The 21,669-nt window shown below is 38.0% G+C and overlaps 1 protein-coding gene and 1 long non-coding RNA gene across 3 annotated transcripts in view; one reads left to right on the top strand and one right to left on the bottom strand.

Moving 5' to 3' along the window:
* Positions 1-21,669, top strand: part of LOC106505750 — a 342,957-nt gene that overhangs the window by 58,175 nt on the left and 263,113 nt on the right. The window lies entirely within an intron of this gene.
* The window catches only part of KCNMB2 (potassium calcium-activated channel subfamily M regulatory beta subunit 2), a 254,097-nt gene that overhangs the window by 13,637 nt on the left and 218,791 nt on the right, over positions 1-21,669 (bottom strand). For both annotated transcript variants that reach the window (XM_013982218.2, XM_005670002.3), the window contains exons 2-3: positions 16,011-16,133; positions 415-585 (exon numbers count right to left, since the gene is read on the bottom strand). In XM_013982218.2, coding sequence (XP_013837672.1) covers positions 415-585; positions 16,011-16,066 — 227 coding nt within the window. In that variant the 5' untranslated portion in view covers positions 16,067-16,133. The remainder of the gene's footprint in view (positions 1-414; positions 586-16,010; positions 16,134-21,669) is intronic.

Genomic DNA, 21,669 nt, shown 5'->3' with positions numbered 1-21,669 from the left:
TCAAAGTGTTCAATTTATGAACAACAGTTAGCTAGAGATACTGTGTAGATTTATCATGAGGCTTACTCAGAAGGGAGCTCACTGGCCAACTCAGTATTTAATTGCCTCTCTATTCAGTAAACCTAGGGCAAATATTTAAATAAGAAGGGTTAACAGTCTTTTTTTAAATAGTTGTGAGAATTAAGCAACTAATATATGGCAGGTCCCTGGCATGTAATAGGTAGTTTATACAGAGAGTTGTTACTATTATTATGATGATGTAATCGTATTGACAAATATTATATGCCAGGCATTGCTCAAAGTTCCTTTTAGGGAAAAGGTAAGAGAGGACCTCAGGAATGATAAGCTGGGGGAGGGGGGAGGGGAGGAGGGAGAAGGGAATCAAAAGACAGCGTCCCAACCCAATGGTATTACCTTTGCATGTATGAGCGCAGGAGTGTGATTCCCAGCAGAAAGTACATCATGATGGAGCACACCATCATGGCCAGTCCCAGGAGAATGGCTCGGTCCTCTCCTGCTTTCAGTGCTGTGACAGTTTTCCTTTTGTCCAGGAGGTCATGGTCCCTGATTTTTTGGTAAATATTTCTGAGGTTGAAAATAATACAGTCTTACATGCAGTGCACAGTTAACCAGCACACCTCTAGAGAGTAAGTCTCTGCCCAGGCCTTTCCAGGGCATAGAGAGGCCAGGAGGGGCCCTCCAAACCTGTCTGAGTGCAGTTGGATCCCAGCATGTGACCACTGCCTCCCAACATCCCCATCCACCTTTGCCCTGACCTCAACCCTGAGTAGAAACAAGCCTCATTTATTTACTTGGGGTCCATGTCTAACTGTAATACTTTTTCCTTTTCTCTAAATCTGAAGAAAACAATCCTTCAGCCCTTAAAATAACGCTCTGGGTTTGTTTCCTTTGCCATCCAGCTGATCATCATTGATTTTTTCTAGCCTCTCTGAATACCTAATGGAGCACTAATTCAAATAAATGGAAACATATCAGGAATCTCTCCATTTAATACCTTATTTACCCTCAGTAGTAATAGAATTTATTCTGGTTAGCATTTTTTCTCAAGCTTAGCATTGCTTCGGGCTCTGTTGGCTTGAGATTTATAAGAAATGTGAAGATGTCCAGAGGTGACTTAGCTGCCTTTTCTTGTTTACTTGAGTGAGTTTAGAAAAATGTCAGTTAAATCAAGGAGAGACTCTAAGTTTGCACAGTTTTGCAAGTATTTTTGCTTTTTATTTTTGAGCAGCAATTTACGGTAGGAAAAAACTGATTGGAGTCACACTGTCTCCTAGTTCAAAACCTGATTTCATGGCTTACCAGCTGTGTGATTTCTACAAATTCCTTAGCCTTTCTGATTCCATTTCTTGCAAAATGGAAATAATGTGTAACTACATTGTTATGTTTAAATGAGATGACATAAATAGGTTATCCAGGAGAATGTCTGACATGAAGTATATAATAAATGTTCCCATTTAAAAATGGGTGTGTGGAGCTATAGATAGCTTCATGACATGGGCATCAGAACATCCAAAATTTTCTGTTCTTTTCCAAAGAATTTCTAAAGCATAGAATGCCAAGGAAGCGAATACTGTAGAAACTGTATGAGTGGAGGAGGAAAAGGCAGAAAATGAAGTGAGAAGCTGCTGGCGTCTCTGGCTGGTTGGAGAAGATACAGAAGGAGTGTGGGAAGGAATAGTTAGGGATTCTGAAAGGGCAGGTGGCCAAGGATCTGGGGGATCTCCTCTAGTTTCTATTTTGAGAAGGGACCTTTGGATGGCAGGGGTGCAAAAGGGAGTAGAAGAGGTGTTGGCTTTTAGGACCTGGAACAGAGAGGAGGACAAATAGAATGCTGAAAATGGAAAAAAAACAAAAAACAAAACCTCTTAGCCATTTTTACTTTAAGCTTCAGACAAAAAGCCAACATACATGAGAGAAACTTCAGATTTTCCTTTTAAATTTTCATCACTAATCACTCTTGCTGCTTGAAAAAGAATTAGAATCGAATGTGGAACTTTGCAGAGGAGGAAGAAATACCTGTTATTTGTTTATTTGTGTGTATATTCAGGGCTTCTATTCAGCTTTGTATTCCAGGATGGCCTTACTGGTATTTACAGTGGCCATACATTCTGGAGGGAGATCTGGTTCATTCTGGGCTGGTTGGTGAATATTTTGATTCCTTATAGAGGTGTGAGAACATCTATATTTCCAAAAGATTTAAAGGAAGAGTATATATTAATGTAGTTATTGGTGTTCCTGTTGTGGCTCAGTGGGTTACGATCCTGATTAGCACCCATGAGGATGCAGGTTCAATACCTGGCGTTGTTTAGTGGGTTAAGGATCTGGCATTGTGGCATTGCTATGAGCTATGGTGAATGTGGTTTCAGATGCAGTTCAGATCTCTAGTTGCTGTGTCTGTGGCATAGGCTGGCGGCTGCAGCTCTGATTTGACCCCTAGCCTGGGAACTTCCATATGTCGCCAGTGCAGCCCTTAAAAAAAGCCAAAAAAAAAAAAATAGTTACTGAAATTTAAAATTAACCAATTAGGTTATTATTATTACTTAAAAGTTCTGTTCATGAGATAGTTTAAACAAATCTTAACTCTTTCCTTGAGGAATAGGCCTTTGTAGTAGGAGAATCATAGCTAAATAGAGACCTTTGTTCATCTTTTCATGGCTGAGGCCTACCTGGCTCCTTTCTACTCTCACTCACTCTTGGCCATTTTCCTCCTGGCTAGAAGCTCTTTTTCATTACTCTGTAGCTCCCATGTCCAATGCCTTGGATTAGCTGTCCTGCCCTGCTTTTGACTTCCATAGGCTGGCCACCACCCATCCTCTTAAGTTTCCTTATTCTTTTCTGAGATTTTCTTTGGAAAATGTAAGATTTACATCAAAGCCCTTAAACTTGATCCTCTATGAAACCAAGTGAAAAAAAAAATCAGTGCCCATTCACAGCTAAAAAGCCAGACTTCTGAAGCAAGTGGAGACTGGCTGAGTCTGAGTGTCTTCAAAGGCTTGCTCTAAATAAATATATTACTTTGCTGTTAATATTTATCAAAGTGTATTTAATTCTGATGGCTGCCATTGAGATTTGCATTTCACGTAGGTGGAAGCCAGCAAGCAGGGAGCGATAGCCTCAGTTCCGGAGTAGCAGGCTGTCACACCACATCACTTATGTCAGTCTATTCCCATAAAAGAGACGCGGTTCCATCAATCAGCTATGTCACTAGAATAGGAAGCATATAAAAATGATTCAAATGGGTAATTTAAAAACAAATCACAATTTGGAAATGGTTAACAAATGTTCTTCACATGCCCTGGAATGTGCAGAGAAGAGGGAAAATGATTGGTTTCTACACAAGCTTAAACACATCTGGGAAATGGGAATATTACTCAGCAAAATGAAAGTGGCGTTTGGGGTGGGACATACTCATGAAAGTCATCCTTAAATAACAATTGAATTAATGGATAAGTTGAGAAATTTGGAGGAACAAAAAGTTCATTGCAAGTTCACAAACTTATCTTGGGTGCTGGTAACCTCTAATCACTAGGAATAATCCCCCTCCCCCCAATAGGAAGACCTGCATCAGAAGAATTATCAACATAGGGTGGTAAGTTCAATGTGGAGCCATTCATGGAATGAGTAGAGAAGAGTAATTTTCCCAGCCTGAGGGAGAAAGACAGAGCAAGGATTGAGGTCAGGGAAGGCTTCCTCAAGGAGAAATGGCTTAAACAGAATCTTTATGGTTGAATCAGAGTTAACCAAATGAGACAGGACATCAAGGACATTTCAGACAGAAGGAATCACATAAACAAAGGACGGAGATTTGCAACCACAGCATGACTGTTAGGAACTACAGATTTTACTATTACCAGGATGAGTGTGGGATGGGAAATGGGGCAAATGAGTTTGGAAAGGTAATAGGGTATGAAGAGTTTTGTAAGTCATTTAAGGAGCTTGGCCTTTATCCTGTACTTAATGGGAAGCTGGCAGAGGATGATGTGATCAGAACTGAGTTTCAGAATGATCTCTCTGGCTGCAGGTGGAGATTAGGTTAAATATGGAACCAGACTTACTCAGGAAGAACAATTAGGGGATTGTTCCTGCAGTGTTGGCAAAGGATGATGAGGGATGGATCTAGGATCGAGGTAGGATAGATGGAAAGAATGATGTATAGAGAAATATCTAGAAGATAAAACCAGGATTTGATGATTGATAGAACATAGGAGATGATGAGGAAATGAGAAAAAGGATGTGGTTTAGATTTATGCCCATGAACTTGGCTTGGATGACTGAGGAAATGATAGAGAGTGTCAAAGCAGAGGTCCTCATGTCCCTACTCTTCAAGGTTCCAAAGGGGGGATTTTCATGCCCTGGTAAAGAATGGAGAGGCAGCATTCGTAGCCTCCCTCCCCTAGAAACATAGTGTCTTGAGCTCAGGTGAGGAGTGACTAAACTGGTGAGATAGGCCAGAGCCTGACAGTTAGGGACCCTGTTTACCTTTTAGGTGAGTTTAAAGGTCACTGTCATGTGTGGCACAATTTTCCCCCCATCCTTTTGGACTTGCTTTTGTTCAGGCCTGGTGTGCCTTGGCTTTCCTGTCTCCAAGTAGTGAGCTAGTTGGGGAAAGGAGTGTCCACAGCCTGAGACAAAGTGGGTTAGTGGGGCGCCCCTTCCAGGCTGTGTTGTCTTCAAAGCCAGGGGGGAGTGTGATGCTGTATTTTGGGTCTCAGACCTAACATCATCCTTCATACTAGGAAGCCTTATACTTTGGGGGTTAAAGTGCCACTACTAACAGAGTGATAGTTCATCTCCCTTTGGCTCTTTGTTCTTTGTGAATCTAATTAAAATGGGGTGGGAGGAGAAATAAGGGAATGAAGGCTAGTGTAGTTCACTGAAGTAGAACTCTCAGGAGGGTAATGACTACAAATTCAGTTTTGAATATGGGGGATACTTAACAGTAGATATAGAGCAGGAATTTGGATTTGTAATTTCGAAGCAGATCTAGTTTTGTCATGTCCTGCAAGGCAGTATGGTTAAGCTCTTTTAGAGAAGTCATGACTTCATGGTTCATGGTGAACCATGGATCAATATGGTGGATACAAATCAACATTTATACATGTTGACAATAACAAATAGTACATATGTACCCATGTAGGGAGCATTCTGCCCAAATCCTTTTGGAGAATCTGAGTTATTAAAAAAACTACAAGGCAAATCCAAGAACAATGTTTTGCATAAAATTTTAATTGTCCAAAAATGGTTTATTTTTACTCCAAGTAATAGTCAACACAGTGCAGTTTTATTTCAACCTCTATATTTGGATAGTTTATTAAGTTTTTGATATTAGTCCTGTGGTTCAGAAGTAAATTATTTATGAGGCTCTGCATATACAAACATGGATGTGAAGAGTGAAATGTGCAAGAAAAAAATTTTCTTCTTGGGCTTCACCTGTTAAAATTCAGATTCCCTTGATACTTAGGCTACAAGAAGAAAACTATTCAGGTTAGGGCAGGGTAAATGTCATTTATTAATTAATTTATTTACTCATTTGTCAGCCTTTTTAAGTCTTCATAAGACTTGAAACAAATGGTGCCAAGTTCTGGGGAATACAAAGTGAATAAGACATGTCCTGAGTGGCTGGGTGAGATATCAGTCATTACAATGCATTGTAATGAGACTCTTGGAGGAGTACAAAAAGTAAGCAAGTCAGTATGCTGGGGGCCAGTTTGCTAAAGGACAAGTTGCTGAAAGGCTGATGGCACCAAGATTAGCCAATTTGCCAATTTATTGAGAATCATTTTGCTAAATGAATAATTTTCCCACTTTACAGATTTAACAAAGACTTATTTTAAGGAGGTTTGTCTTAAGTATAGTAAATTAATATGACTGTATTTCTTATGAATATTTTAAGATGATATTTTAAAAATACATTCAATTATAAAGTATATTCTTATGAATGTATCATTTTTAGCAGTATTTTAAGATCTGTTTGATTTTTTTTTTTTAAAGCTAAGTAGGTTTCCTAGGGAGGCTTAGTCTCTGTAAATATATTCTTATGAATATATTCATAGATCTTTTTGAATATATATATGAATACATTCTTCTAATAGATGTAACAAAAAGTTAGCATTTCATAAGGGAGCCTTTTAAGTTTATACTGATTTTTTTCAAGTCCTCTTTAAAGGCATTTACTGTTTTGCTAATATTTTAGCATCACTGAGATTCTTGTGGCAAATTTCATACTATGACTACTTTGATAGATTTGGCAGTTTTATCAGTTAACCAGAATTTGTTTCAACCATTTATGATTATGGTAATTGATTTTGGATGGGGATTTTTACAGCTTTTTGCAATTTCTGTGAGGTTTTATTTGAACAGTTTTATTTTGTCCTTATAACAAGATGTTTAATATGTCTCTGCTTTTGTCCTATTACTGGAACAGGAGGGATCTAGATAAAAATCGTGGGACCCTTTGCTGGGAGAAAGTTAAGAATAGAATCAGCACAATGCAGTCTGACTAGCTGATCCTAGAGGGCAGAACCTAGGGGCATAGAAGAGAGGAAACCAAGGAACTGAGAGAGAGCAGTAGGACATGGCTGGGTTGGAGGAAGGCCAGAGAGTAGGGGAGACTAGAGGCAGAGGGTGTCTGGCACATAGGGATGGAAAGACAGGGGCAGAGAGACAGAAGGATAATGGCTTCAGAGACTGAGAGACAGAGAAAAAGAGTCTGAATACCCCAAATCTAGGTCTACTATAGCCTTTTTGGTACCTACTAACCCATAGAACTATGAGGGCTACAATGATTATATAGTTTTTAGTACATAACTCAATTTGATAAATTCACCAAAAAGGTTAACTGACAAATGGGTTAGTGTTTGGCAAGTTGGCTATCACTGTATTGAGCGTTCCTTGAACTGGGCATTCAGTGGATTGGTGATTTGACTCAGGACTGTGATTTATGAGCATGGCTGTGATTTTTTTTTTTTTTTTTTTTTATTTTATGGCATGTGGAAATTCTCAGGCTAAGGATCTAATCAGAGCTGCAGCTGCCGGCCTACACCACACCCATAGAAATGCCAGATCCAAGCCTCATCTGTGACCTACACCATAGCTCAAGGCAGTGCTGGGTCCTTAACCCACTGAGTGGGGCTGGGGATTGAACCCATGTCCTCATGGATATTAGTTGGGTTCGTTACCACTGAGCCACAACGGGGACTCCACATGACTGTGATTTTAATTTATGTTTCGTTAAACCAAGTAGGCCATAGCCTGGTTTAAGAGGTGATAGTTAAGGGGTCCAGTAATAGACTGTATTGAATCTCCAATGAGCAAACAATTGGTAAGAGGAAGGGTATCCAGACAGAAAGGGAGAGACTAGGGTAGCTGAGTGTGATTGGAGTCCAGGGTCCAGTGGGTGAGGGACAGCAGGTAGTGAGCTGGTTAGGTAGGCAGGGATCAGAGATAAAAGGTCTTGTATGTCTTCTGAAGTTAGAGAAGCCACTAAAAGAATTTAAGCCATAAAGTGATTTAATTAAGTTTGTACTTTAGAAAGATTACTCATGTTAGTGTTGGTGGTTGTATGGAATGGTTTGTACCTGGAGGCTAAGAGACTGACTCTGAAACTTTCCCAGCATTTCACGTGTTAGATAAAAAGAGGTTGAAAAAAAAGCAGTGTATAGGAGAAGAGATGTAGATCTGGGCCTCATTTGTGACCCAAAATAACCATGAACACTCTGGGTTTTAATGAGACTCTCTAGGTAGTCAGAGAAACAAAAGTCAGTTAAGGGTACTAGAACTCAGAGAGGCCAAGAAGATAGGTCTGCAAAGGGTCCTGAAGCTGTCAGAGAGATGAGGGGCACTGGCAGGAGTAGGAAAGAGAAAGGGGGAAGGTATGAATAAAGAATTATGTATATCTTCCGTAACTTGGGGGTGGCCCTTCAGAAACCCAGCCGTAATAACCATAATACTTAAAATACTGGATATTTATATTTATCTCTCTCTGGCCCAGTGAATATTGAGTTGCTCAAGAGTTAGAGCCAGACTTCAGTCACCTTTGCAGTCTCAGTCTCTTGCGTTTATTAGGCTCAGAAAGAATGTTCCTTTTATGTGAGCTAGAAATGGCTTCAATATGCTTAGGTTGTAAGGCAGCATAGGGAGGCTCGATGGCCAAGTGCAACCAAATAAATCAGTGAACCATGGCTAGAGCAGACTCCTGGCTTCACTCTTCCTATCAGTGCCCATTGCACTCTGACACGAACATTTTAGTATTCCTTCTGGGAAAACTTCAAGCTTTTCCAGCGGTGAGGACTGAAGGAAAAGTGCCTTCGGTTAGATTCTACGAGGTGAATCTATGGGGCAATGGATTGTTGAATGCCAACTTGGCTAAATAGGCAGAGTTGTTCCCTATTTGTTTCCCAGGAACACTCACCCTGTTATCTGAGAGATGTGCAGAGCTGGGAGTGGCACTGATTAAAGCAGCCATTGTTCTCCCCTCTGCCCACCAAACTCTCCTATATTTTTGAGATGTGCTTCTCTGTATGTATGTCCTCATTTTCTGTTAGTTCCAGATTTCATGGTTTTCCTTTGAGCTAGGAGGTGTATATTTATATGGTCTGACTTAATTAGTTTAATTCTGTTTTCGCTCTTTTAAAGCATGCATTCCTTTGGGAGAAATGTACTTTTGGGAACAAATGATAGTCATGCTTAATATATTCATTAACATGAGTTTTATCTATGAACCTAATATTATTATTGTCAACTTATTAATTCATAGGAAGTCTTATAATATCATTTTATGGATAAGAGAATGATGATGAGAGTAAAATCATGGAAACAAAAGTAGGAGTTAATTCTTTTCAGTCCTTCATTTAACTTATCAGATCAATTTCCCAATTATATTTAATTTCTAATCCTTATTTCTTTTTACCTAATCTGTTAACATATTAAATTTGGTAAACAGTATTTAGAGAAAAATATAGAGGGAATAAAGAAAAATTACAGGAATCATTCAGATAAGTTAGGGTATCCTTATAAGTTAAAAAGCCTTGAGAAATACTCCCTATATATTGACCACCTTATTTGGCTCTCCTGCAACAAGGGTAGAAATAATTAACAAAAAAATAGCTAGAATAACTCTAAATATGGTAGTAAAAATGTAGTTCCAAAGAACTCATGGGTGATAGACTAAGACATCATAGAACTCCTACATTTAGGACTGAGTGATAAGAAAAACACTATAGAGCAACCAATGGGATATGGCTAAAATAATACATAGCACTGTAATCTTCAATATTTATTTTAGATTAGATAAAAGCCTGAAAATTAATGTGCTAGGCATCCAACATAGGGAGTTATAAAAAGGTTAATAATGTTAAAGCATAAGGAAGGAAATAAGCATGAGTAGAAATAAATGAAAGATGAACTGTATTACAGAATCAGTGAAATCAAAGGTTAACTTTGTGAAGACTAATGAAATGGATAAGCCTCTGATGAGACTGATTAAGAAAATCTAGAGAAGACTCAAATATCATGAATTTAAAAATCATAAGTTTAGATACAGACTAGATTAGAAAGATAATAGAGGGTGTTAAAAACAACTTTATAGCAAGACATTTAAAAACTTTGTATAATTTACCTAAACATATAGCAGATTCTTACAAATGCATGGATTATTTACACTGCTTTGAAATAACTAGAAAATTTTAATAGTTCTAAATCACTAAAAAAAGGAATCATAAGTTTAAAATATCCTCACAATGGAAGTACCAGGCTCTAATTATTTATAGGAGAGTTCTGCCTATATTATACAAATCATTTAGAGAATCATATTCAGAGAAAGACTTGGTGACATAAAGATGTAAATTTACCACAAATGAATAGCTTTCATAAAATTCCAATAAAAACCACAATAGTTTTTTGGAGAAGTGGGGTAGGCATGACTGGACAAACCAATTCTAAAATTTACATGGGGAGTTCCTGTTGTGGCGCAGTGGAAACGAATCCGACTAGGAACCATGACGTTGCAGGTTCGATCCCTGGTCTTGCTCAGTGGGTTAAGGATCCGGTGTTGCTGTGAGCTGTGGTGTAGGTTGCACATGCAGCTCACATCTCACGTTGCTGTGGCTGTGGCATAGGCCGGCGGCTCCAGCTCCGATTCAGCCCCTAACCTGGGACTCCATATACTGCTGGTGTGGCCCTAAAAAAGACAAAAAAATAAAAATAAAATTTATATGGGAGTGCAGACATCTAAGGATAGCACATACACTCTTGACTACAAAAGAATAAAGTGTTCAACTTTTGTACCAGATATCAGATGCATTAGAATGACAAAGGTTTAAGCTCAAATGTGATGTTTGAGACAAAATGACCAGAATAGAGATCCAGAAACATATCCATACATACATGGAAACTTACAATATGGTACATGTGTACTTTCAGACATTGGGAAGGGATAAGCTGTCTAACAAAAGGTGCTAGGCAACTGGTTATCCATACAGAAAAAAAAAATGGGTGCCTAGTTCACACCATACACAAAAGTCAACCTCAGATGATTAAGGACTTAGTTGTGAAAGGCAAACCTACAAAATATTAAGAAAACTGCGCCTGAGTAAACCCTTAACTTGGGGTTGGAAGGGATTTTGAAGTATTCAAAAAACTGCTGATGACACATTAAAATTAAAAACATGATTATGAAAAGACATTATAAAGGAAATGAAAACACAAGTAAATTGGGAGAAGCTATTTGCACACAATAAACAGACCAAGGACTAATAGAGATTTTATAAAAGTTTTTAATAGCTTATACAGCATTTAAAATTGTTGCTGTGGGAGGGTTGGTCTGAGTATTTGGTCTACTATACTGTCAGAAAAGGAAGTCTCTGTTATTTTTTTTTCTCTCCTCCTTCTCTTTCCCTTCTCCTGGGACTTATCATTCATGTACTCTCCCATCCTTCCTCACAATTTCCACCTCTTTATACTTTCCCTCTGGTTTGAACATACTTCTTTTACTTAATCTTCTAGTTCTCTCTTTTTTTTCAACCCAGTAGTTACCATTCTGTCTTGTATTAAAATTAGGAGTTCCTGTCGTGGGTCAGCGGAAATGAATCTGACTAGAATCCGTGAGGATGTGGGTTCAATCCCTGGCCTCGCTCAGCAGGTTAAGGATCCCTCATTGCCATGAGCTGTGGTGTAGGTCACAGACACGGCTCGGATAGGTCGTTTCTATGGCTGTAGCATAGGCTGACGGCTATAGCTCTGATTCCACCCCTAGTATGGGAACCTCCATTTACCATGGGTGTGGCCCTAAAAAGAAAAAAAAAAAAAAGTAGAAACAACTAGGGATTTTTATAAAGAATTCATGTCAATAAAAAAAGACAAAAATCCAATAGAAAAATGGGCCGCACATTTTCTACTGGAACAGGCACTTCAGGGGAAAGGACTAGGGAAGTAAACTTGATCTCATTACTAATCTAAAAAATGTGAATTGAAAGCACAGTGCCCTCGGGATGGATGAAAACTAAAACCCCCAAACCTCTAGAGCAATAGAATCATATCTATAGCTGCTTTGGAAAGCAATGGCATTGCCTGGTGAGATAAAAGCCATGCATACCTTTGAACCAATCATTCCCAAGCTAGGTATATATCCCAAGAAATTCTTGTACACATGTATAAGGAGACATCAACAAGAAGTATTCTAGCAGCACTGTCAGTACAAAAAGAACTGGAAATAATGCCAGTGTCCATTAGCAGTAGACTAAGATGAGTAAATGGTGGTATATTCATTTAATGGCATACTACGCGGCAGCACAGCAGAGAAAATGAGCTACACCTCCTCACATCAGCACTGATAAATCATGAGACTATGTTTGGTGAAAAAAGGGAGTTGCAGAATAATTCATATGCTATGATTCCACTTATACAAAGTCTCCAAACATTCAGAAATAAACAGTGTGGTGTTTAAGCATTCAGATGTGACAAACTCAAGAAGAGCAAGGGAATGGTAAACAGGAAGGTAGTTATCTCTGGATCGGGGCTGGGTAGGGAGAGGGTGCTATTAGAGAAGCATCCTCATGGGCTTCAAAAATTCTGCTTGCTTTATTTTTTAAGCTTAATGAAGGGAACTCAGATGTTTATTATTTCATGATTCTCTGTACATGAGCATTTAATAAATGTTTCTTTGTATCAATTCAATAATAAAAGCAATCCAAGGAATATTTGATAAACACTCAGTTGTAATGTCCTTGTCCAATAACCTCTCTCTTTAATTTTTAAACTAGTTATTGTTGCTGTTGTTTTATTTTGACTCCTGCAATTTAGAAATTAGCCTTGGTTCACCTAAGAAAGAAGTCTGTTCAGAGAAGAAAAGCTGTTCCTTCTCTGGGCCTGTGGAATGGAGGATAAGGATAGAAACTAGAGTTTTGCATAGAACAGATGATCAGAAAAAGGACTGGTTTTGAACTGAAATAATGAACAAAATGTAAAATGGACTTCAACTTCCCTCCAGCCATAAAAATGAGGTTTCAAAATGTTCGGTGAACTTTTCCTTCCACTTAGTTGCGCTGCCTGTAGCTTGTTTCCTGATGTTCCATCTCTTGAGGAATCCCAGGAAAGCCAGTACCCTGACAAAGTTGGCTCTGGTGTCAGAATAGGCATTGTGGAGTGGAGCCAAGTGTTTTTGGCTGCCTGGCTTTTGGGATGGTTGGGAAACACAGCTGGAGAAGCTGGACACACAGGGGCCAGGTTTGCAGAATAAGAAGCTAAGGGTGAAACAATTACCAGCAGTTTGGGTAATTATTCCAGGAAACCTAGTTAATTTATTTCCAAATAATTAACTTGAGGATCTTAATTATCTAGATTTATTATCAGCCATGATTACCATCCTTATCAACATGATTACTGCTGTCAAGAGCATCTTAAGAAGAACAATAGATGCTGTTTAAAGTCAGTTTTAAAATCTGAGTCTTGTCCTCTAAGAGTCTGAATTAGGCAGTGAAGATGGAGATGTGGTCAAGAAAGAGACACTAATGAACCAACATCAGACCAAGGATATTGGCTTAGTGGCAGATCCTATTGCTGTTTTTGTTGGCTGTCTTTCCGTTTGTCTTTGACTTTGTAGGCCAAAGTCATGCAAATTGATTTCATAAGACTTGGCATCCCCATCCCATAAATAAGCTTGCTGAAAATGATTTACTTAAAAAAAATGATTTCCTTGTAGTCAGTATTTTAATTATTTAAAATCAAGCATGACATCATACTTTTGAAGATAAAAGCATGAAAGTAGTAATTTAAGAGTTTTACAAAATCTTACTGGTACAGAATATGAAGCTAATTATTCATTCCTTTTAACCCCACAAATATTGCCAGTGTATCATATTCTATATTTAATACCCCTTTTGATATACAGCTTTCAACTCTATTTTAACAGTTTTCCCCTTGTGCACTTGGCTGTTCACTGTTGCTCCAAATGTCTCATGTTTTAAAAGGGTCTGTGCAAGGGAGAGAATACAAAATTGGGTTTAAATCTTGATTCAGTTACTGGCTAGTTGTTGGACCCTTGAAAGTTATTCAAACTCTGTAGGCCTCAGCTACCTACCCATTTGTAAAATGGGCATAATAATCCCTATCTTATAAATTAGAAGAGAATTGTTTATGAAAGCATGAAATACACAGTAATTGACTCTAGAATGTTATTACTTTTGTTTTATATATATATATATATATTTTAAAGTGTTCTCATTCTTTATTCATGAAGTTACCAGGTTCAGTGATTAAAATACATTTAAGTAATTAAAATTGATTTTTTTAATGCACCTGAAGAGGTTTTTTTTTTTTGGTTATAAAGATAGTGTTTATTTACTCCAATCAACTTGGTTATCTCTCATTCAAGTATGACACCCACATCAGTGTCTTTATCACATGCCCCCAGAGTTGTGAATATTCACTGTAAATTTGCTTTTATTGATCTATTTCAAATTTTACATTTGAATTTTATTTTTTCTCTTTTTTAAGTTTTATTGAAGTGTATGTAGTTAGTTGATTTACGATGTTGTGATAATTCCTGCTGTACAACAAAGTGGTTCAGTTAAATTACTCAATGAGAATAAATAGAAGGTGAAACAAATACGTCATACTTCATCTGCAGTGAAAATATTTCTGTAGGGCAGCAAAAGCTCTGCTGTTCTGCACCCTTACTGGTAATGACTTTTTTTTTTTTTTTAAGAAATGAGGAAATTTACAAAATGTGGAATTTTAAAATTTCAGTCATATTAAAGATCTTGCTGAAAGATGATTCGACTTAGTTGCTTGAATGCACGTGAAAAATAACTTTGATTAAGCATTGAAAAAAAGCATGTGAAAACCTAGAGATGAAAAAAGATAGTGTAAATCTTCACTTGATCTGTTTGGGTCATGATGAGCACCAAGACTTTGATCAAACAGTAGTTGTTCTCTGAGCTGAAATTTTACTTAAACTTCATATTATTTTTCCACGATTAAGATAATATTCATTATAAAGCATTTGGAAAATGGAGGAATAAAAAAACATGCTTTTCTTTACAGGCTTTTTCCTACATACAAATATATTTTTATGGCTGAAATTATAGTTTGTATGCAGTTTTTCAACTTGTCAGTTAATATTATGCCAAAATATTTTCAAATTGTGATATATCACCTTCCATAATTTAACAGATTTTCTATAGTAAATATTAAAATTGCTCCCAGATTTTTGCTGTAATATATAATTATCATGAAGAATAATTTTGCTTTCAGAATTTTTCAAAGGACTTATCTGTACAGAAATACAGATTTTTAAAAGGAAGAATAGAAGTATCAGCTCTCAAAACTTATATTGAAGTAAACCTCTCTCAGGTTCTTCTTCTTAATGCCCAACACCATTTATCAATCCTGATTTCTATCAGATTCTTCAGGCAGGTGAGCCTTGGTTAAGTTTCAGTATGTTGATGTTGATGTGTTTAAAATTTAGCTTTACCAGTAGTTCCTGTTGTGGTGCCTCGGAAATGAACCTAACATCCGATGCAGGTTTGATCCCTGGCCTTGTTCAGTGGGTCAAGGATCTGGCTTTGCTGTGAGCTGTGGTCTAGGTTGCAGATGTGGCTTGTATCCCATACTTCTGTGGCTCTGGCATAGGCTGGCACCTGTAGCTGTGTTTCGACTCCTAGCCTGGGAACTTTCATATGCCACAGGTGCAGCCCTAAAAAAGCAACAAAAATAAAATAAAATAAAATAAATAAACTCACCAAACCCATTAATAGTATCATATCAATAAGATAGAGATGCAGAAGACAAAAAAGAAAGAAACCAATATTTTTAAATGGCCAGAAAATTTTATGAAAGCGTTTACTCCCAAGTTGGAGGGCTGGGTTGAGCTGCATAATTGTCATTTTGTCTTTCATTGACATTGCATTTTCCCTTTACTCTTTTTTTTTTTTTATTCTCTAATTTCTCTTCAACCCCAGACTATTCTTCCAAGATGTGAGAGGGTTCCATGGGCTTGTCTAACCTGTTTTCATTCTCTTGTAGTTTTTGCTTCCTTGTCATATGTCCAGTGCCTTGAAATATAATTTTAATCATTTCAGTTCAGTATTTATTGAGCATTTACTATGTGCCAGATACAGTGGTAGGTGGTGAAAATTCAAAGGAGAGTAAAACACAAATTCTGTGCTGGTCAAGAGGATGGTGGGAAGTTCTGACTGAATGGATGTCTAAAGGCAGAGATGGAATTAGCTAAGTGAACAGTGCAAATGTATGTGCATGGGCAAAGGGCATTTCTGTCAGAGAATAGCCTTTGCAAAATTAGGTGGTTGGAGTGAGCATGGAGAGTGCAAGGAGGAGGAAGACCAGTGTCTGAAACCCTATTCCCTCAATGTAGAGCCCACCCAGTTAATACTTGCAAAATATAAAACTCAGTTGCCTAACGCTTTCCTGTTGGCATCCCTCTGGGTAGTCAGGTTAAATGATTCTGAAAAGCCCCTGGAGTCCCAGTGATTTACCTTTTCTCATCGTGTCTGTAAGTTGAAGAGGTCCGGCCACTAGTCCATATAAACATCTTAGAGGATGTTGGTCCAGGGGCTCCTTTCCTTATGGTGGAAGACCTGGAGGAATGGCGAAAAGACCTAGAAAAGGTACATACTGAAGTTAAATCCATTACTTAAAGTTTGGGGAACTCTGTATCAACAGCAACTTATGACTCTCAGTGGATTGACCATCTTAAATAAGACCAGGTTTCTGTTGCTGTAGGGCAGTGTTCTCAAGCCTGGCTGCGCAGTAAAATCAACTGGGAATTTTTTAAAAAACACAGAAGCCTGGGTCCCTCCCTCAGAAATGCACATTCATTTTTTTTTTTTTTTTTTAAAGCCTCTGAGCTGTTTCCAATGCATTGCTAATCACCACCTTAGGGAAACAGTTTTCTAATTGATGTTACTATCGTATTCCCTTCAAAAGGTTTCTCTACAAATATAATTTTGGTACAGTTTTGTATTCTATATTTTCCCAACATTTTGGTTTGGGTTTGGATACTAAAATGCTATTTCTCTGTTCCTCTTCAAACTGTTTTTCTTGATGTTGACAGATTTGACATGCTGGTGATGAAAGATCACTGTTTCAATGTGTTCTACTGTTGCCAAAGCTGTGGGTTCATCCCTTGGCTGTTGAGTCTCTGAGAAAATCACAGCAGCAGTGGTGGCAGGTATTTTCTGGCTCCCAGTGGCTAGATTTATAGTATCCAGAGTTAAGATGTTAGGAGACTGTTGTGTTCTTTTGGTTATGAGTTGACTTGGGGATTAGTTCTTTCATCTTGAAGTTAGAAATATGAAATAGCATGGAAGTCTTAATCACATATGAAAATTAAAATGACATTTAACAAATGGAACAAAGGAAAGAAGCTGATTTTTTCATGGATATGCAGTCACTCATGGTTTTCCTTTTGGTTGAGAACAATATTAATGGCGAGCCTGAGATTGGAAATAATATTAACTGCTATATATTAGATATTACAGGCCAGGCAATTTGCATATATTATCTATGTATAGATCATGAAACTTATATGCCTATATCTATGTTATGCTTATATTATGAAAACCCTGCAAAGTAGATGATGCAGTTATTTCCAGATTACAAATGATGTTTCTAGGAGATTGAGCCCTTTGCTCAGAGCCAGGTCTGCTTGTTTCCAATTCTCATGCTTTCTGGAGAAAGACACGTTATGGTCTAGCCCAGTGATTCCCAGTGAGTATAGGAATTACTTGGGAATCTTGTGACCAGGGAGATTCTGATTTAGTGAGTCTGGGGAAGGGGCCCAAAATTCTGCATTTCTAACAAGCTCTCAGTGATGCTGATGTTGCAGGAAACACTAAGCAGTTAGGTAGGGCTCAGAGCATGTGCTCAGTGGTTGGTTATCACCCTCTCCCCTCCACCCTTTTTTTTAAACTGACTAGCAGTGTGGCTTTGAAAAAGTCACTTGTATTTCCTAGGGTTTAGGTGTTTTTTTTTTTTTTTATTTTTTTTAAAGATTTTATTTATTTTTTTTAAAAGATTTTATTTTTTTCCGTTACAGTTGATTTTCCATTATAGTTGATTTCCAGTGTTCTGTCAGTTTCTGCTGTACAGCAAAGTGACCCACACATTCTTTTTCTCACATTATCTTCCATCATATTCCATTTGTTGCAGTGTAGTTTTTTTAATTTGTAACATGGAAAGTTTGAAATTGATGACCTCTGAGATTTCTCTTAGCTCCAAAATTTTGTGACTCAGTAAATTGAATAATGAGTGGAAGCATATTTTAAAGTCATTGTATACTGACTTTCTGGAAATAGGTCTGGGAAGAGATCTCCTTCTGTAACCCCTGGGTCAGCATCAGATATAGAAAGAACAGAGACAGTGGAAGGTGATTCCAGTATAGATGCAAAAAGTCATATTCCCATCCTTGGCCTCCCAGGATGAATGGCAGGAATAAAAGAATACACTTGAATGGATGCCCTAGACAGTTTCAAAAAGATTTAGAAGTTGAATCTACTAGCTCTTTAAATGACTTGGATCTGGGATATTTAAAGTTATTTACGTTCCCTTTTGAACATCTTTAAAAAACACATAATATAGAATAGGGATTAAATTTGTTATTAAAACAAGTCAGCTTTCAGGAAATAATAATTTTAATGTAAGCTGAGTGAACTACTTCATAAAAATAAGAATTGGCTTAAACTTTCAGGAAGCTATTTCAGCATTTATTCTGGTGGGATCTTCTTAATGCTTTAGTCACTCCAAGGGTTGAGTTGGAGCAGACAAAGAAAAGTGGCACACTTTGCGTTTAGGTGAAGCAACACATTGCTGAGCTCCTGTCCTGTTACTGGTTATTAGCTAGCATTTAACAGACACATCATCCATATTAAAAATGCTTTGAAATCATTCAGAGTGAAAGGGGCTGTGGTGATTTTAATACACTTAGGATACTTTTCAGACTGTGTGTCATTAGTTCAGTTTTGTACCCTTGTTCTGTTGTTTGAAGATGATACAGAAAGGGAGAGATGAAAGATAGACTTATTCTAATTAACTATCTAAAGATTGTTGAAAAGGACTTAATGACTCCTTATTGACCGCTTATTCTAAAAAGTGGATTTGGAGTTTCTCCACCCCATTTTTCTTTCGCAAAGACAAACTGTTATTTAAAACATGCTAAGTTTGTTGTAAATTAAAATGAAAGGGAGTGTCTGCTTTAAGGACAATAGTATAATGGTTCCATGGAGGTTGAAAAAGTTTCAGGCTTCAAAGAAACACCCAGATGTTAATGGGAGCTGGTTTGGTGGTTCTTTCAGCTCAGATGCAGCCCTCATGAACTCCTTAAGTAATTACCTCAACTTTACTCACTTTATAAGACAAAGGATATCTCATTTGAATTGTTATTAGAAAGTGATATAGAGACAAAAAAGCACTTTATATAATGTAATTTGGAATTCTAGCATGAAAAAGAGATCTGTGTTAGTGGATGCACAGGACTTAGGCAGGGGGAGGAAACCTGGATCTAATCCCATCATAAATGACCTAGAAACTGGGGTGAACCTGGCAGAGCCATGACTATATGATTGCAGATGAGTATGGTCTGAAAACTATATACCCTAAAAGACGTAATCTAGACCTCGAAAGAAAGCCAGAGTCAGGGAGAATGTAGCAGTTTGTTTGTCTTAGGAATTGATAAAGGGCCCCTCTCCATTTCTCAAGCACACACACCTCAGAGGGTTTCTACCTCTCTGACTCAGTTTACACTTTCCCTCTGCCTCCATTCCTTGCCTAGTGAATGAGTTCCTCTGTTTCTGAGGCCATCTCAGATGACAAAAGTTTTCTGTGAAGACTTTTCTGACCCACACAAATAGCTTCCTCAACTCTGCTCCCATTCTTGATACTCACTTCTGTTAGAGCAAGGCAGTTGATCCTGGTTGTATGAAAATCTGCCCCTGTTGGCTTCCAGGGCAGGGCTGCATCTTTATGGCATAATGCAGGCAGGATACACAGTGACACACTGGTTATGTTTGCTGCCTGCCTTGATTATCTAAGTATCTATTATTGGAAAGCAAGACTTTAATAGCGCATAAAACATTGACAAGCTTAAACTGGTTTTGTTCCCTTAAAATAGGTTTTTGATTAAAATGTGGAGTTATTTTATAGACATGACATGGTGCATGTGCAGGACAGGAACCCATGTCTCCAGTATAACCCTTGGACCAAGCATCTTAAGTCTGTGAAGCTCAAATATGAAGGTTGCACCAGAGCCCTTTACAAAGTGAGCTTCGATAAGGAAAATCTGGCTTCCAGCAGCATCAATAGTTTATATAGACTAATTTAAGACTAGCCAATCAGTTACCGAGTTTGAAATTCCCCTAATCCTTTGCATTTCACCTTGATCCCTGGATCTGGGAGACATATATGAGAGCCTTGCCTCCTGTTTTCTGGCTGGTCAACCTCAGAATAAGGCTCTTTCATTTCCCCAAAGCTGGTGCCATTGTATTGACTTCTGTGCACTTTGGGGAGTGAGCACTTGCTAGGTAACAGGACCACAGGTACTCATGTTGGCCTCCTGTGTTATGACTCACTACTGCTGGATGTAGCTGTTGTATTGTATTCTCCCAGGTCCTCCAGATGTGAGGATGTCATCCTTCTTCCCACTTGCTACCTCCTCTCTTTGCTTTTCCTGATTGTCTTGCTGCCACTTTCTCTTTTCTTGACATGGACAGAAAGTTTCTATTGCTTGCTGAGTTATCACTCAATAAGGTTTTCTCTAGAAAGGGCAGCATGATCTAATGAAGATGTGAGCAGGAAAGTCAGATGGGTCCTAATTGATTGCCTCCTGGCATCACCACCTACAAACTGTGTGACTTTGGACAAATCAGTTTAGCATCTCTGCATCTAAGTTTCCCCAGTTGTAAAAATGGGAATAATAATAATGCCTTTCTGGCTTTGCTTGGAAGATTAATGAGTGAATAGTTGCAAAAGTACCTGAAGTAAATCAAGGCACATTTGTTTAGTTCTTTTTCCTTCTGTTAATAATTTTAAAAACAAATGAATTGGATTTTATCTTTTTTGTAAAAAAAAAACAATTAAGGTGCTTTGTACTTGTACATAGAGACTATTGTTTTTTTTTTTATTTTTATGGGTTACTGGCAGAAGAAAAACAGTTTTCCGAGATACTGAGATAATGACATCTGAAGTACTTCCTCATGTACCTTGATACCCATGCTGAGTGAGAGGAGCATAAATGTGGTACCCCTGACACTGACTGGACAGTAGAATCAGGTGGAATTTTAAAATATCCTGGCACCTAGATCTCAAGCCAGACCAATAAGAATCTCTAGGTTGTGGTCCCTGGCATCAGAATTTTTTTAAAAGCTTCCCAGTTAATTCTGATGTGCAGCCAAAGTTCTTGGGTTCTGGTTTCACTTCAGCTCTTTATGCGGACTCCACCTGCTTCTAGAAGCTTCAGCTGGAGTTTTGTGAGTGCTTCTCTGTGCAGTGGCTTTTCACTTCCTGTCAGGCCTTGAGGTGATAGCAACAAGGACAGGTGGCATACCAGGCAGGGAAAGAGCAAAGTGGATGCAGTTTTCTAGTGTCAGTGGCCTTGAGCTATGCATATGGGATACTCTTAATGAACTCTGCTTTATTAAACAGCAAGCAGGAGCCAGCGGAACTATTTAACACCTAATTACATGTCTAATCTTGTGTAAAACTGTAACACTAATGACATCACAGCAGCAACTTAAAAGGTCACTCTAAGCATGGAGATCTAAGAGTGCTTCTAATGTATGAGACTTAATCTTTTGCAGACGGCAAATTATATGTTCTCAGTAGGAACTGAGTTGTTTTGGCTCCAGGGCCTTTGGCGGGAGAAGCCAAATGTATGGTGATAATTTTAGACCTAGTGATTTAATTTAGAAAACATTGGTACTTCTTATTAAGGGCATTTTTAAAAGACTTTGAGACGTTTTCTTACAAAATGAACTACTATGCCTTGTTTTAATTAATTCATTTGGATGTCCATTTGACAACATTTATGTGTGTTCTATGTGGCAGGTGCTGTACTGGGTGCTGCAAGCTCCCAAGCCACTCATTTCTGCTTCTGAATTGACAGTCGAATCAGAATAACAAATTGACATTTGTGTTGTTTCA

Source organism: Sus scrofa, chromosome 13, assembly GCF_000003025.6.
Source record: "Sus scrofa isolate TJ Tabasco breed Duroc chromosome 13, Sscrofa11.1, whole genome shotgun sequence".
Classification (NCBI taxonomy): domain Eukaryota; kingdom Metazoa; phylum Chordata; class Mammalia; order Artiodactyla; family Suidae; genus Sus; species Sus scrofa.
This window is presented reverse-complemented; position numbering and strand designations above follow the sequence as displayed.